This window comes from Lontra canadensis, unplaced genomic scaffold, assembly GCF_010015895.1.
Source record: "Lontra canadensis isolate GAN:19392208 unplaced genomic scaffold, GSC_riverotter_1.0 scaffold79, whole genome shotgun sequence".
Taxonomy (NCBI): Eukaryota; Metazoa; Chordata; class Mammalia; order Carnivora; family Mustelidae; genus Lontra; species Lontra canadensis.
In genome coordinates, this window is record NW_022631073.1 from 9273433 (window position 1) to 9288293 (window position 14861).

General features: G+C 50.9%; 1 protein-coding gene across 4 annotated transcripts in view; it reads right to left on the reverse strand.

Moving 5' to 3' along the window:
* TACC2 (transforming acidic coiled-coil containing protein 2) overlaps positions 1–14861 on the reverse strand; it is a 204190-nt gene that overhangs the window by 95894 nt on the left and 93435 nt on the right. For all 4 annotated transcript variants that reach the window (XM_032882158.1, XM_032882157.1, XM_032882159.1 and 1 more), the window contains one exon: positions 2522–2647. In XM_032882158.1, coding sequence (XP_032738049.1) covers positions 2522–2647 — 126 coding nt within the window. The remainder of the gene's footprint in view (positions 1–2521; positions 2648–14861) is intronic.

Below are 14861 nucleotides of genomic sequence, written 5' to 3' on the forward strand. Positions count from 1 at the left end.
CCCCGAATAGCCAAAGGAATGTTGAAAAAGAAAACCAAAGCTAGTGGCATCACACTCCCCAACTTCAAGCTCTATTACAAAGCTGTCATCAAGATAGTGTGGTCCTGGCACACAAACAGAACCATAGATCAATGGAAGAGAATAGAGAGCCCAGATATGGACCCTCAACTCTACAATCAACTAATTTTCAACAAAGCAGGAAAGAATGTCCAGTAGAGAAAAGACAGTCTCTTCAACAAATGGTGTTGGGAAAATTGGACAGCCACATGCAGAAGAATGAAATTGGACCATTTCCTTACACCACACACAAAAATAGACTCAAATGGATGAAACACCTCAATGTGAGAAAGGAGTCCATCAAATTCTAGAGGAGAACACAGGCAGCAACCTGTGACCTTGGCTGCAGCAACTTCTTGCCAGATATGTCTCCAAAGGCAAGGGAAGCAAGGGAAAAATGAACTATTGGGACTTCATCAGGATTAAAAGCTTTTGCACAGCAAAGGAAACAGTCGACAAAACCAAAAGACAACCAACAGAATGGGAGAGGATATTTGCAAATGTATTATCCAATAAAGGGCTAGTATCTAAAATCTATGAAGAACTTACCAAACTCAACGCCCAAAGAACAAATAATCCAATCAAGAAATGGGTAGAAGGGCACCTGGGTAGCTCAGTTGGTTGAGTAACTGCCTTCGGCTCAGGTCATGATCCCAGACTTCCAGGATCGAGTCCCTCATCAAGCTCCCAGCTCCTTGGGGAGTCTGCTTCTCCCTCTGACCTTCTCCTCTCTCATGCTCTCTCTCACTCATTCTCTCTCAAATAAATAAATAAAATCTTAAAAAAAAAAAGAAAAGAAATGGGTAGAAGATATGAACAGACATGCCTGCAAAGAAGACATCCAAATGGCCAAGAGACACATGAAGAAGTGCTCCACATCACTTGGCATCGGGGAAATACAAATCAAAACCCAGTGAGATACCACCTCACACCAGCCAGAATGGCTAAAATTAACAAGTCGGAAACGACAGATGTTCACAAGGATGTGGAGAAAGGGGAACCCTCCTTTGGGAATGCAAGCTGGTACAGCCACTCTGGAAAACAGTATGGAGGTTCCTTAAAAAGTTGAAAATAGAGCTACCCTATGACCCAGCAATGGCACTACTGGGTATTTACCCTAATGATAAAAATGTAGTGATCCAAAGGGGCACATGCACCCGAATGTTTATAGCAGCAATGTCCACAATAGCCAAATTACAGAAAGAGCACAGATGTCCATCAACAGAGGAATGGATAAAGAAGGTGTGATAGACACACACACACACACACACACACACACACACACAATGGAATACTACTCAGCCATCAAAAAATAAAATCTTGCCATTTACAAAGACGTGGACAGAACTAAAGGCTAATACACTAAGCGAAATAAGTTAGAGAAAGACGATTATCATATGATCTCACTGATACGTGGAATCTAAGAAACAAAACAGAGGATCATGGGGGAAGGAAGGGAAAAATAAAAGGAAACAAAATCAGAAAGGGAGACAAACCATAAGAGACTCTTAGTCATAGGAAACAAACGGAGGGTTGCTGGAGGGGAGGGGGTGGTGGGGTGGGGTAACCAGGTGATGGACATTAAGGAGGGCACGTGATTTAAGGAGCCCTGGGTGTTATATAAGACTGATGAATCGCTGACCTCTACCTCTGAAACTAATGATACACTACATGTTAATTAATTAAATTTAAATAAAAATAAATAAAATGTGTGTAACACCTTAAACTTATACAATGTCCTCTGTGAATTAAATCTCAGTAAAACTGGAAAAAATGTGTCTGTATACACGACATAATCCTTTATGCAAACACTTGGGGAGTGGGGTGGGGAGGAGCGGGTGTGCACGGAGAGATGGCCGTGTGTGCGCATGTGTATTAGCATCTGAGCCATGTCCTGGGGCTGACTCTGAGCAAGCCCAGTTCAAATGCAGTAAGTGCCAGTGGGGTTAAGAGCAGCGGACGTGGACGTCCGTGCCCGCTGTGGGGCTGCCTGGGCATGACGGGCAGGTGAGGGAAGACCCCGCTGGCCAAACCCGTTTGCCAAGCAAAGGCCCAGGACCTGCTCCCATTCCCCCTTGTGCCGCCTGCTCCTCTCTCCTCCCAGCACCCCCAGAAGACAAAACAAGCAGCTAACGCAGCTTGTGTCCTGGGAGGTCAGAGGCAGCTAACCAAGTCATTCCTTGGCAAGGTATAAATAGCATGTCCTTTCTCCCAGAGGACTTCTATTTTAAACAGGGGCCCTCGAAGATCACAAGGGAACAAATTTCTAAAATGCTGGTTGGGGCAGGGTCCTCCTGGTGTCTGTCCCCTGAGCTGCTAAGGAAGGGGCCCTAGCCCTATGTAGGGGGGCATGCAGACCTAGGTAGAGGTGGGCGTGCAGGGGAGGGGAGGGAGAGGTGGGAGGCAGCCGCAGGGCCTGGGCCCGGGGGTCCGACCACCAGATGCAGACCCAGCCCCCACGTACCTCTGGGCCGTCAGATCCCTGGAGACCTGGCTGAGGACATCACCGTGGTGGGAAGAGGCAGCTAACAGTGGGTTTTCCAGGTCCTCAAGGGCAGCTGGATGGATGACATCATCTGCTGCATGTGACCTGGGGAGAGGAGAGGGAAAAACCAAGGCTCAGAAATGTTCCCAAAAGTTTTCAGTGTGTTTGAATAGCACATTTTATGTGGACCATGAGCAGGGCCGAAAGTGAGGGGTCTGCTGCTACTCCAAGTGCGGCCCACAGGTGGCGCTGGCCCAGGAGGGCTTTGTTAAAAGCAAAGAAACCCAGGGCAAGTTTGGAAGCCTGCAGAGCGACCTGAGAGAGTAATTTCGTCTGCTGAATCTAATAATAAAGGTCAGGATACTGCAAAACATCCTACAAGGCACAGGCCAGCCCCACCACCAAGAACTACCTGGCCCAGAACGTCAGTGGTGCTCAGGCTGAGAAACCCTGGCCACGAGTCTTGTTTCATTTTCTAGGAATTGTATTTTTTAAAGTTTTGATCTATATGCACTAAAAACTTAAAAAAAAAAATTTAAAGGGTGCCTGGGTGACTCAGTGGGTTAAGCCTCTGCCTTCAGCTCAGGTCATGATCTCAGGGTCCTGGGACCGAGCCCCATATCGGGCTCTCTGCTCTGCAGGGAGCCTGCTTCCCACCCCAACCCCCCTTCTCTCTGCCTGCCTCTCTGCCTCTCATAATCAGGTGCGTCTTACTAGTTCATCGGGGAGGACCATGAGTTTGTCTTTCTGATGAACTTGGCTCTGGGCAGTAAGTGGCAGGACGATCTCTTTCATTCCCTGAGCGGATAGCGAATGCACACAGGCTCTTAGGCTGTGAACAAGAAAGAGATGGGCCAAGCCATTGGAGTTGAGAGTCTCAGGCAAGAGTCATTTTTTTAAAACGCTTACTTATTTAGTAACAATTGTAGTAGACACTAAGAAGAACCATACCAATGGCTAAGAGCATAAACCAGGAGGTCTGGGCCAGTAGTGGGAGTAGGGAATATTTCCTTGTGGAGTGGTAAAATGAGGCCAGACAGCCAGCTTGGTGATAAGGACTACACGCCAGGAACTGTTAGTCTAAGTGCTCATAGATGTCACCACTTATGGTCCTCACAGCAGCCCTGTGAGGTGGGTACTCTCACTATCTCTTTTGATGGATATGGAAACCAAGACACAGAGAGGTTGAGTAACTTGTCCTTGGTTACACAGCTAGTAGGGGGCAGAACCAGGTTACAAACCCAAGCCTGATGCTAGGGGCCATGTTTTTAACCACCACTCTAGGATGTGTCCCAGAGGTTGAAGAGTGAGAGAAACGGAGAGTGTCTGAGGTAAGGGAAGCCACCTATCTGAAATTCCTGAACCAGGAAGGAGTTCAGCATCTGGGAGCAATGAATGCAAAAGGTCACTGTTGCAGGAGTGTGGATGATGGAGACTAGGAAGGGGAGAGGTGGACAAGAGCCAGACCCCACGGCCAGGTCAAGGGACTGGATCCTAAGCCAAGGAATTAGCCCAAAATCCGCCACAAAGTGCTGTCCTTGGCCTTGAGATGAATGAGAGGCAGGGAGGCCTAGGCTGAGTTTCCTGAAACTACGTTTTAAGTATGAGTAGACCAGCCCATGCCCGCACCCACCCCTTATTATTCATCCCCATGGACCCTGTGATGCTCCCTTCCTCCTCCATTGTTCCTATCCACCATTCCAAATCCCCCAGAACAGGATCCCAGAGCCCTGGGACCATGCCCACGGAATCCGAGAGAAATGGGTACAAGGGAAAAGAAGGAAGGAGCCTGCCCGGGGAGGAATCCTCAGCTACAGACACTAGCAACTTTCCAAAGTCATAAAAAAACCCGAGTGGAAAAACATTACCCAGGAGCTTTGGCAGCACACACTGAGAGCCATAAAAGACTTTGTTTCCTTCAACACAGTCGTCGTACTTCCAAGAATTTATTTTAAGGAGATGATTCAGGGTATGAACAAAGATGCTGATCATAACTGTGACCATCATAGCAAAAAAACAAAACAAAACAAAAAAACTAGAAACAACCAAAATGTCCTCCAGTAGGGGACAGCTGATCACATGAAGGCACAGCTACAGAATGGGCTTGTTAGCAGGTATTTAAAAAGATGAAGGTAGATCTCCGTATACCTACAGGTAAATGTATCCATTGTTAACTAAAAAGAGGTTTTAAAACTATCAGGGGCATGACCCACATTCATGTGCGTGTGTGTACTGAGGTCTGTGAGCATGTACATATATACGTACACGTACGTATAAACACACGTGCAGGAAGTGTGCAACCGAATCAACGAGTACCCAGCAGTGAGGGAGGATGTGTGCCAAGGTGTGAACAGTAATTCTCCTTCAGTAGTGAACTTATGAGTGTTTTCCTAAAAGATTTTATTTTTACACAATCTCTACGCCCAACGTGGGGCTCGAACTCACAACCCAGAGATCGAGTCGTCTGCTCCACCCACCAAGCCAGCCAGGCATCCCATGAGTGTTTTCTCCTGTTGGATTTATCTCTGTTTTCTAGTTGGGTGCTGACCATGCCCTGGTGTTATAAGCAAAATAAATAAGAAAGCATACATAAGGACAATTTTAAGTGACAGGGAACAACTTCAGTTTGTACAAAACTCAGGGAAAGTTTTCAGAGATGGGATAATCGCAGGAAAGCCCACTTTTGTATTCACATTTTCCATGGGGAGGACCCAGACTTGTCCCGCTCGTCCCGTCCTGAGGCAGAAGTGCAGCCACACCTGACTCATCAGGCACTACCCGGACAAGGACAGTCCCAGGGGAGGATCTGGGGAGGAACAGATACGGCCTGCGTAGTCTACAGGGTGGCTTTTTTATTTTAACTCTTTGGGAGGAATTATGTCTGAAAGCACATCGGACACTTCTCTGAATTTTCTTTCTTTCTTTTTTTTTTAGGATTATTTATTTATTTATTTGACAGATCACAAGTAGGCAGAGAGGCAGGCAGAGAGAGGGGGGGAGCAGGCTCCCTGCTGAGCAGAGAGCCTGATGCGGGGCTCAATCCCAGGACCCTGAAATCATGACCTGAGCTGAAGGCAGAGGCTTTAACCCACTGAGCCACCCAGGCGCCCCTTCTCTGGATTTTCTGAACAGAGAATCTTGAACACAATGAAATGTTTTCTCAACGAAACACAATCAGCATCTTGAGTAACTATGACGTAAGTGACCAAGTATGCTATGGCACTAAAACCACAATTGTCCATGAAGTCGAGAGGGCGGGGCTCTGGACAGGCCCCACCTTGACATTTCAGTCAGGTGACTTTTCCGTCTGTGAAAGCAAAGGCACTAGACTGCACGGTCCCCAAGGATCCCCCCAACTGAGTCTCGCCCCGCACTCGGAGGCTGTCGGCCACCACCTCTGCTCACTCACCTGCCTCTTCTCTACTTTGGGCCTTCAGTTCTCTGCTTCTCTTGCACAGACTAAGACACGGGGCTGAGGGTGTTTAGAATAGTGCGTAAACCAAGAGTTACTAAGCACAGATAAAGGTTTATAAACCATACATCATTATAATAATTTTAAAATATAAGTGTATGTGTATATATACACATATTAGCTTGAACCACTTGAAACTGCTTAAAAAAAATTATCAAATTCACACTGTACCAGCAGCTCTAAGGCCTTTTTGTCTCACTTCCTAGTGACCCAGCTATGTTCCCGATGGCTAAGAATGGGGCAAAGCTGACTTCTGGGTCAGTGGAGGGATTCCTACAAAGCAGCTCTTCTCGGGCCAACTGTAAGAGGCTATAAATGGCTTCTAAATTCTACCAGTGCTGGTGCTCAGACTAGAGTGACTGAAATATTTTTCAGAGGGGACAAAAAAAAACCTGTCCAAGATTTTAACCACCAGCTGCTGCCGCCAGCTGCCAGGACCAGCCCGCTGTAAATTTCGCCAGGCCAGCAAAGGGTTGATTTTCCACTGGAATGTCAGGGAGGGACCTTTGCATCAACAAGTGCTTCTCCAAAGGGCCATGAGTCACCCTCCCCTCAGAGAAGGAGGAGGGAGGGTCTGGCTTCAGAAAGGAAAGCAGTCGCACTCTGGTCTAAAAAGCCAGCACCTCGGCTCTACACACAGGCTCTGTGTCCCAGAAGGGCCCCAGGGGGAAAGTCAGGAGAGTCACTGATAGTAATCGTGACTGACACCAATAATGAGAATGGGAGGACAGTCTGGGAGGTGAGGGACGTGTTTACACCTTGTTGGCGAAGAGGGTGTCACAGGTGTGCACCCAGCTCCAAACTCGTGGAGCTGCAGACAGGCACTAGGTACAGCTTTTATTCAATCACACCTCAGTACAGTGGTCTGAAAAAGGAAGGGGACCGCACAGTCCAGGGCTGACAGGCCGGTCAACAGCACAGCGGGTTCAAAGTCTAAAGTAAGGAGAACAACCTGCCATAGAAAAACAGGGTTCTCTAGGCAGGGCTGTCTGGAAAGGCCCCTGAGGGCTAGGGCAAGCCAAGAGTTTGACAGACCCATGAATGCAAGGAGCTTTCCAGATTAAAACAAAACCTTCACCCCCCTCTTTCTCTGATGGTTCAGATGGAAAGCCACTAGGCTTCCCTTCCCTTCCCGTGAACAGGGCAAGGAAGGTCACAGAAGGGACAGAGGCTGCCCCTGTGTTACCCACAGGGAGGGCAACAGAGAAACAGCCCTGTCAAGGGTGATGGGAGACAGGTGCCCCCCCCCAGTCAGAGGATTTGCTTATATAAAAGGTGATTAGGCTCCAAAGCACTCCCAGAGCTGTGTTGCAGTCTGAGGTGTGTGAAAACCAGAGCTAGGTGTAGGGGTGAGTGTGTGCGCACATAAACGTCCACTTCCCAGCTCCCTCTGCAGAGAGAGGTCAGTCAAAAGGACATTAAAAATTACCTCAGGGGCACCTGGGTGGCTCAGTAACCAAGGGTCTGCGTTCAGCTCGGGTCACAACCTCAGGGTCCTGGGATGGAGCCCAGCATCGGGCTCCCTGCTCCGAGGGAAGCCTGCTTCTCCCTCTCCCACTGCTTGTGTTCCCTCTCTCACGGTCTCTCTCTCTCTCTCTTTGTCAAATAAATAAATAAAATCTTAAAAAAAAATTACCTCAAAGGGGTTGCTGCTGGCCAAATCTGGGACCACTGGGGCATTAAAAAAAAAAAAATACAGACACTAATGGGTTATAACCCATCAAGTAAAGTAGGAATCCATGGGTTCAAACAGATATGAAGGCGAACAAATGCACAGCGCGGGGGGGAAAGGAAAAGTTCCTCTTTCCACTACAAGGCCAAGTTGGAAACGCAGGAGGAATGACGGAAGCCAAATCACCATTCAAGGGCTGAGAGAGTGGTGGTCATTTTAGGTAGCCATTGAACAACACTAGGGCAGGTGGGTGGTTTAAAGAAGTAAAGGACATCATGTAGTCTTGGATCCACTTAAGGGTGGAGAAACCAGGGGGGCGTCAACCTGACCCGGTGTTGACCAGGAATGCCAGCCCTGGTGGTGGGACGGTCATCACACTGTGCTCGGGGACAGGACCCTCTGGAAAGGGCATAGCATCACCTCTGTGGGATGCCTGAGCAAAACGGCCAGCCAGAACCTGGTCAGGAGCAAACTCTGGGTAGACACAGGTCGAGGGGTTTTTCCAGAATGAAAGAGCTGTACTCTCAAAGGTCACGAAAGACAAGGAGAGACTGAGGAATTCTCCCAGACTGAAGAGGGTCCACAAGCATACAGTCGAGTATGACACAGGGTTTTGGACTGGATCCTGGACGGGGCGGAAAAGGGCACAAGCTGGCGAGTCTGGGTGGATCCTGAAGGCTAGGGATACAGCGGCATGGCGTCTCATGGCTGCACTGGTCTCATTCTGGAGCGTCCTTGTTTTGGGGAAATGAACACTGGAGTGTTTACTTTGGTTTGTATTTTGGAGGGGGACAGTTTCATGTTTGCAACTGGCTCTCAGATGATCCAGACAAAGAGAGAGAGGATCACACAGGGGAAGGACCAGCCACCTCCTGATGAAGAGTGTACAACTGAGGCACCCGGGCAAAGGGGGAACAGGAGCACTTGCCTCTCCTCGTGGCTTTTCTCTACTTGGAAATGAAACGACAACTTTCCGGACAAAGGCATGCGGGGACACAGACACACCCCAGGACCCCAGAACTCAGGGTGGGTTCTAGAGGACACAGCAGGGCGTGCGATGGGGCCGTCGGGAAGGGGAGCTGCGGACCCACACCTGGGCAGCTGGGGCGCCCAGCGTGGCGGAGGTCTCAAAAGTCAGGCCAAGAATCTGTTGTTTGGGCGGCAATGGGGAGCATCCGAGATTTGAGCAGCGGGGCAGCAGAATATCTGGGAGGTAGCACTCGGTTTCAGAGCAGAGAACCACTGAGAGGGAGAAGAAATGCAAGCCAAGCCAAGGAGTGGTTCAGGCTCCAGGGAATGCTGCTGGGATCCTGGATCCTGGCACGTGCATTAGAGCTCGGATCTGCTGTGCGGGAGGCTTCGTGCTGCCCACCCGACACCAGGTGCTGGGGGTCGGGGGAGGAGAGGGGAGAGAGCAGAGCTGATTCCAGTTCTGAGTATTCACCTGGCCGGAAAACCACGTTATTAACCAACTGCCTGCCTCCCTCGTACATGATATCTTCATATTTATCGTTCAATGAAGTCAGTTGTTCAGTTTAAAAGAATATTCATGGGGCGCTGGGTGGTGCCCATGTGGCTCCGTGGGTTAAAGCCTCTGCCAGTGTCATGGGATCAAGCTGCACATCGGGCTCTCTGCTCAGCAGGGAGCCTGCTTCCCCCTCTCTCCCTCTGCCTACTTGTGATCTCTGTCTGTCAAATAAATAAAATCTTAAAAAAAAAGAATATTCATCATTCTAAGTAATAACATCAGTAAGGCTGTGATTTTCATGCACTACTTTTCCTTTTTTCTAATATACAGGTCTTAAAATGACCGGGCAGCACCCAGGCTCAGGGCAAAGCCCCTTGGGAGCTACGCAGCACACGCTGGAAAACACTGGGGCAGCTCTCAACGACACGGCGGAAATAGAGCCCCGCGCTGCTCACATCTGCTCACTCCGGTTTCAAAAAGAGAAGCAAGGCCTGTCAATAAAGCAGCAAACTGGAATCTTCTGAAATCACACATCTTTATGAACTGTTGGTCTGTTGCGAGCTTGGCATGACCCAGCTGGCAAAGGGTAGGAGCCCCAGTAACGGCCCATAACATATGGAGCACATCTGGGCACCCTCTTCGGGGCTCCCTGTTGGCATTTGGAGACAAGAGCTTCGTCGTCTGGCCTGACGAGCGGATACACCTGAGCTCTGCTTCTGCTGCTTCTCAAGAAGCTGGGTTTACCAGGCACCTACCCGCACTCAGGACAAGCCATGTTTTGCTGTACTTGGTCTCCGTGGAGAACAGCGTTCTCTTTCGTGATCCGGCAAACGGTGAGGTGGGACAAGTCTGACCCGGCAATCCTGAAGGCCACGTACAAGAGTTTGGCTCAACAGATAAGAGGATTCCTAAAACCTAGAGTTCCCCCGCTCCTGGGAGCAGGGGAGCGTGACACCCTGACAGCTATGGGGGTGATGAAGGTCTCAAACACACTGTTTTTGCTGCTGATGATGATATTTTGGCAAATACCAAACTCTGTAACAGATGTAAATAAGTTCAATGAAAGACTGACGGTAACGGTAGAGAATCGTAAGAGCAGCTAACATTGTTGAGTGCGGACGGTGCGGCAAAGAGCTGTGCGCATTTTACTCTCCAGCCCTCCGAAGGGGTGAAAAGTGGTCAGAATTTGAACCCAGGTCCCAAAGCACAGGATCCAGGCAACCCCACAGGATGGGGGTCCTGGCTTGAGCCAAGAACACGAAGAGTCTCCCATGTGCCTCCAGAAAAAGCAACGTCTGAGAGATCCTAGAGCCCATGTCAGGGAGAACACAGATTTTCCACTCCCATATAAGGAAGTCCAGCAATTTAAAGATTTCCCTTCAGTTAAAAATAACAATTAAAAAAACCCACTAATTTTTAAAAATAACTAAAAAAAAAATACACAGCTACTTGCGTTTGCATAGTATGTTAGATCTTCGCCAAATGGTGTGTTTTATCATTCTCCATCACCCCTATGCAGTTGGCAGACAACTTAATTTCTAGAATAGGAGACCAAGGCTCACAGAATTAAGTCACTTGGCAAAGAGACACAGTGGGAAGAACCCGGGCCTTCTGCACTGAGCCTGTCCTCATTATAGGAACCCATGGGGTGGCCGCCAGTCGTTCCTCCAGCAGGCACGGCCACCGTTCTGTCCCAGTTCAGCCGCACAGGGAGGCGGAGGCCGTGGAGGCTCCTGGGTGAGCAGGGCCCGCGGTGGCAGGGGAGGAGCACTGTGGGGCAGGAAGAGGGGACAGGCCAGCAGCGGGACTGTGCCTCCATCAACAGGAAGGGACCCTCCACCTTGTTCCCTGGGATCTTCCCAGCCCCGACTCAGCAAGGAAAACACTGACACTGACGGGGATGAATGAGCCCCAAGAGAGCCACAGGGAGGCAAGCCAGTGGCATCAAAGAGGTAACATAGTTCCAAAAAGAGTGACACGACGTGACATTTTACAGACACTTAACACTGAACATCTGTCCATTTCACTTGTGAGCTGTGCTCTTCGTATTTTGGGACCAAATATTTTTTGCACACTCCTGGTAAGTTCTGGGCCTGGTACTGGGCCTTTGCCGATAAAGAAATAAGGCTCCCCCTCGCCTCCCTGAGAGGCAGGATGGATGGGGCTAGGGGCTGGAGGCTGGCCCCCCAATCCAGAACTAAAGAGCTGGGTGACCTTGTGCAAAGGCTCCTCTGCGCCTCTGTTTCTCCATCTGTCAGAGAAGACTATGGTAGTCCCTGCCGGGACAGGGAGCAGTGAGGGTTGAGGTCAGTCCCGGAACTTTCCCCCAGCGAAGGACCCAGCCATGAGAAGCGCTCCGCAAAGGGACAAAGGATGGCCTCGTTAATACAAACCCAGCGGGGTACACCATCTTCCCGACATAACACCCCACAGGCGCTTTTTCACAGTCTGCATGCCTGCCTCCCCTGCCCACGCGTGTGCCCCGAGGGGTACCCACGGCTCCTTCACCCCCGCCCCCAGGCTCTGTGCGAACATCAGCACAGGTGGTGAGATCGGACTGAACACAGGTGGCCACAAAGGGAACCGACGTCTATGAGCACCCACTATGTGTCAGGCACCGGACAGGCCCTTTGTCACTGAGCAGCATGAAGTCCATTGCACGAAGGGCAAATGGAGCCTCTGGGCAGGGCAGTCACTCTACACGGGACCACGCTGAGCTGAGCACCGTCCTCTGCTCGCACTCCAGGCCTCACGGCAGGCAGGATGCACAGCCTCAAGCAGCCGTTCTCTCAAGGATGTGCAAGGAGTAGTGACAGGCCAAGAAGCCGGGGGGGTGGGCGGGGTCTGCCTTCCCAAGGAAAGCAGGTGAACAGCCAAGCACGGGGCCGCTGGGAGGACCTTCCCCCTGCCCCAGGCTGCAGGCGCCTCCTCTGTCAAAGGAGTTTGGGACTGTTCGTCTTGTGTGTTCGCTTCCGGCCCAGAGATTCTACCGATCTGCAAACTTTGAGGCTCTAGAGGTGTGGCCCCTGGCCTGGCTGAAAGGGATGGCTTGAAGGAAGCCCTGGGTAGTGCCCCCTTGGCCAGAGGCCAGGTTCCCAGTTAGGACCCAAGGATGGGAAGCAGGGGGTGACCTGCTGACCCAAGGCTCCAGCCCCCAGGAGATCTGGTGGTGGAGCGGAGGTGCGGTGGGAGAACCTTCTTCTCACATACGACTTAATCACGCCTTCAACATGGCTTTCAATCCCTCCAGCTAGGGAGCCCAAGGGCAGCGGTTGATGACAAGCTCAAAGGGGAGGAAGTCATTCCAGGAAGGACAAGATAGGGAGGCAATAACCCACTGTTCTTTTTAAAAGATGAAGAAGTTACCCTACCCAGGTAGTGGGAAAAGCCACGCGGTCAGGTGAGTGAGGATGCAGTTGTCCCCCGATCAAAGGGACAAAACCAAGAGAAGATACCTCCCCAGCGGGCCACGGGGACCTACTTCTCCCGAAAGCGCAGGGAACCCACAGGTGTGTCAACTCCACCAGAACACTGACACAGAAATCACACGGAGTCATCCGTGGGGTGGGTGGCAGCGAGTGTGGTGTAGACAGCGCAGGCTGTAGACACAACAGAGCTGAGCCTGAATCCAGCTCTGCCATCTCATAGTCCTGGGCGAGTTCGTTAACCTCATTGAGCCTGTTTCTGACCCTGGTAAAGGGGGACAAATTGTATAGATTGGAAGGATTGTTAAAAGAAAGCATCTGGACAGCCCGGCATCCACCCGGTGATTGGTCCTCACCCGACAGTCGGCGTTTAGTAAACACGTGTTGGCTGTACAGATGCTTGGAAAGTCACAACAACGCGAAGGTGTTACCAGCCACAGCCGGAGCTGCCCGGCTGTCGCCTACTTTAGGCCAGAGCCAGCTCGTGCTCTCATTTTCTCTAGCCCAGGGCCCGCATCTCAGCTCTCTAACAAACCAGTCTGAATGAATGCCTGGTGTGTTTTTACACAGACAAGGCAAAAGGTTAGTTGTTGTTTTTTTAGAACCTTGCTCAGTCCTTGGTTTCCTTCGATGGTCACGGATTTTTCCCTGGTTCTAGAACCACACGAGTGGCACAATTAACCCCAGATGGCTCTCCCTACACCCAGAATGCAATGTACAAGGAGCAAAGGTGTTCACCCCGCAGTTCCAGAGGGGGTGCCGAGGCAGATAGTCACTGCCCCTAGAACCCAGGAGATGGCTCTGCCGAGCACGGTATCGGGCCCAGGGCAAGTGGCTGAGCACGGGACAACCTAAAGCTCAACTCGGGGAGCCGTCAGATTCAGCTTCCCGGGCCAGGTAACTCACAGGTGAGCTTCAGGGAAGACATACAAGGGGACATGGGGTCTTTGCCTGTTGAGTGGGAAGGCGGCAGGGGGACGGGAGGCAGCCACGGATCAGAGGGATAAAAGGAGGGAAAAGATGCTCCCACCCCCGGCACGGGCCAACCCCTTACAGCCTTTTCTCAGTTTGGAAGGGGGCCCTGTTAGGAGAACTGGCATGATGGGAGCCAGCCCCGTGCCCTCAGGAGCGTAACCCCATGCTCTGAACGCCGCGGGGGGCTCCCAGGCCTCCAGGCCCCACGTGGACACAAGCACACCAGGAGAGAGGGCGGAGGGGGACCAGAAATGGTCAAATCTTCATGTGAGCTCGGGCAGCAACTGCTTCTTCTTTCCACTTTCCCCCCAGGTGTGTTCTCTGTCAACAGAACTAAAGGGAGTTTCCTATTCTTTTACTTTTGCTTGTTTTCTGGGGAAAATATAAACGAGCAATGAAACAGGAGGAAGGGTGAAACAAGGGGCTGGAGAGCCCCCTCCCAAATACAAGAGAAACACGTTCACGAGCACACTTCCTCATTTCTGCTTGAAAATAACACCCGTAAAAATAAGCTCGCGGAGGCCGTAGGAACTCCACCTCCCCTAATCAAACCTCTTTCATCATAACCAGGTGAAAATAGAACCAGAACCTTCCATGCACACAGCACTCCACGCTGACCCATAACGGCACTTGCCCCCACAGTCCCGTGAGCAGGCAGGCAGGGATACATAGGCTGGTGTCCCCACCATTAGGAGATGGAAGTGGGGACACAGAGACTGTTACTGAGCTGTCCAAGGACACACAGCTGGCAGGGGTGGGGCAGGGACTCAAATATAGGAGCTCCGTCTCTAAACCCGGCGCTTTGTCTGTGCTGCCTCTCCCATCCCAGGGAAAACCCATCCTGGGAACTTTGCTTTCTCTGAATTGGCCGCACCGAAAACCCTTGCCAAGTGCCAGGCATAGACTGGACGGGACCACAGAGGAAGGGAAGGGGGACAGAGCCGACCCCCAGCATACCCGTAATGAAACCCCCACTGCAGATGGCTGCTCTCGAGGCCCTGGCACATTTTGTTGCCCTACTTTTAGAGCCAATTCCCTATAAACTTCTGTTGTGCCAGGTCGTTTTCTTCATGCCTTTCCTTTCTCCCGAATGGTTCCATCATCCTCGGGCTGTTTTGTCATCTCAGTCAGTTGCTGTGGAAATGATTCCTGAGGTTATAAACAAGGGACCGTGTTCTTGGTGGGGGAGAGACAAAACCCAGCCACCGAGCCAGATGTCACATGTCTCGGTCACAGGCCACACTGGGAGAGACCAGAGCACCCAGCCTTGTGGCCTTCTTCTTAGACTTGTTCTTCTGGCCAGGGAG